This window comes from Trachymyrmex septentrionalis, unplaced genomic scaffold (assembly GCF_001594115.1).
Source record: "Trachymyrmex septentrionalis isolate Tsep2-gDNA-1 unplaced genomic scaffold, Tsep1.0 scaffold183, whole genome shotgun sequence".
Classification (NCBI taxonomy): domain Eukaryota; kingdom Metazoa; phylum Arthropoda; class Insecta; order Hymenoptera; family Formicidae; genus Trachymyrmex; species Trachymyrmex septentrionalis.
In genome coordinates, this window is record NW_017305001.1 from 130824 (window position 1) to 132612 (window position 1789).

Sequence of the window (1789 nt, forward strand, 5' to 3'; positions counted from 1 at the left end):
TATTTCTGACAACTTGCTCTCGAATTTTGTAAAAGATCTTTTAAAGGACTCGGGCCCCGCCTTATCGTCTGTCCTTGTCGTCATTTGTTGCAGCTCTCTTTCTATTCGCAACGCGTCGGCTACTGTTTCTTGCACGCCCAGATATCTGACTATTCTCTGTTCTATTTCGGGTTTTAATCTTCTAATGAAACATTTGAATCTTTTTCTAAGGAAGCTTTGAAATTCTTGACCACAATATCGCGTGATTTTTTTATGCTTCTAAGATTTGTTTTCCCAGAATTTTAATTCTATTCGCGTATGTGACTTAACATACTTACATCTTCTTTGTTCTTTTGGTAAATGCAGCCTAATTTTCCTTGTAATTGATAAATATTTTTCGAGAGATATTTGTTTTAATATATATATATATATATAACACATCGGTCAATAAGTCCCCGGTCTAGCAAAGAAAACACAAGTGTTACATAAAAATTCGAATTTATTCATCAATATAGTTTCCTTTTAAGGCAATACAATCAGTCCAACGCCTTTCCAAACGTTCGATGCCGGTTTTGTAGAACGATTTTGGCTGACCCTCAAAATACGCATCAGTTTCGGCGATGACCTCCTCATCCGATCGAAATTTCTTCCCAGCGAGCATTTTTTTGAGCTCAGCGAATAGGAAATAGTCGCTGGGGGCCAAATCTGGCGAATACGGTGGGTGCGGGAGCAGCTGGAAGCCCAACTCGTTCAATTTAACCATCGTTGCCATTGGTTGTTTTTGATCCACAGTGAGCAAACGCGGCACCCACTTCGAACACAGCTTCCGCATCGACAAATGATCGTGTAAAATGGTAAAAACACTTCCCTTGGATATCTTTACGATGTCAGCAATATCATCCAGCTTTAATTTACGGTCGGACAAAACCAATTTATGGACCTGCTTGATTTTTTCGGGGACAACTGCCTCATTTGGGCGACCAGAGCGGTGTGCATCGTCGGTGTCCGTACGACCGCGTTTAAAATCAGCATACCAGTCGATAATTGTTGATTTGCCTGGGGCAGAGGTGCCATAATGTTTGTCCAACCACTGTTTTGCCTCAACGGTGTTTTTTCCCATCAAAAAGCAGTGTTTAATGAGCACACGAAATTCCTTTTTTTCCATTGTTATGAAAATAACCTAAAGCTATTCACTAAAGCTTCAATAACTCACACAATAATGATCCGAATGACATATACATTTGACAGTACGCCTAAAAGGGTCTGTTCTTTCGAACCACTATGTACTTTTTGTGTTAGTGGCGCTCTCTATGTGTCAGACCGGGGACTTATTGACCGATGTGTTATATATTTGTTTTAAATAATTAGTTAACTGGTTACGCCATCAAAATCTTATATAGTACGTCGCGCTTCACCGACTATTCGGGTTTATTCTTATTATTTTTGTAAATTGCGATTCGGCCTCTACAGGCAACATAGATTTTGCTTCTTTACATCCCTCAATAAAATATATTATTAGGATATTCTGTCCATCAAAGAAGGAGACGGCTTCAACGACATATTTTAGCGCAGTAAACGAGTTGTGAGTCGCCATTTCGTTAGACTTTTTTTCGAAAATAATTTACTGGATTCACCATTCTGGCTGAATAGTGACGCTTTCTGGATCGTCAGAATCGCTAGGTACAAGGGTTTCTGAATTGTATGAAATTTCCAATTCGTTAATTGAAAATTCTACAATTTCGATTTTAGATTCAGAGGGCCGGATAAGAGTAGAAGTGTGTGGTGTATCGTATGTACTTGTTTTTATTTT

General features: G+C 38.9%; 1 protein-coding gene across 1 annotated transcript; it reads right to left on the reverse strand.

The window, feature by feature from the left end:
- Nucleotides 1–444: 444 nt before the first annotated feature.
- LOC108746638 (putative uncharacterized protein FLJ37770) lies at nt 445–1153 on the reverse strand. The gene has a single exon (XM_018483538.1). It carries the CDS (start codon nt 1142–1144, stop codon nt 479–481), a length of 666 nt encoding a protein of 221 aa, XP_018339040.1. The 5' UTR covers nt 1145–1153; the 3' UTR covers nt 445–478.
- Nucleotides 1154–1789: the final 636 nt, after the last annotated feature.

Bases quoted from the DNA above. Each gene is read 5' to 3' on its own strand.
- LOC108746638 (XM_018483538.1), bottom strand. From the start codon at position 1,144: ATGGAAAAAAAGGAATTTCGTGTGCTCATTAAACACTGCTTTTTGATG.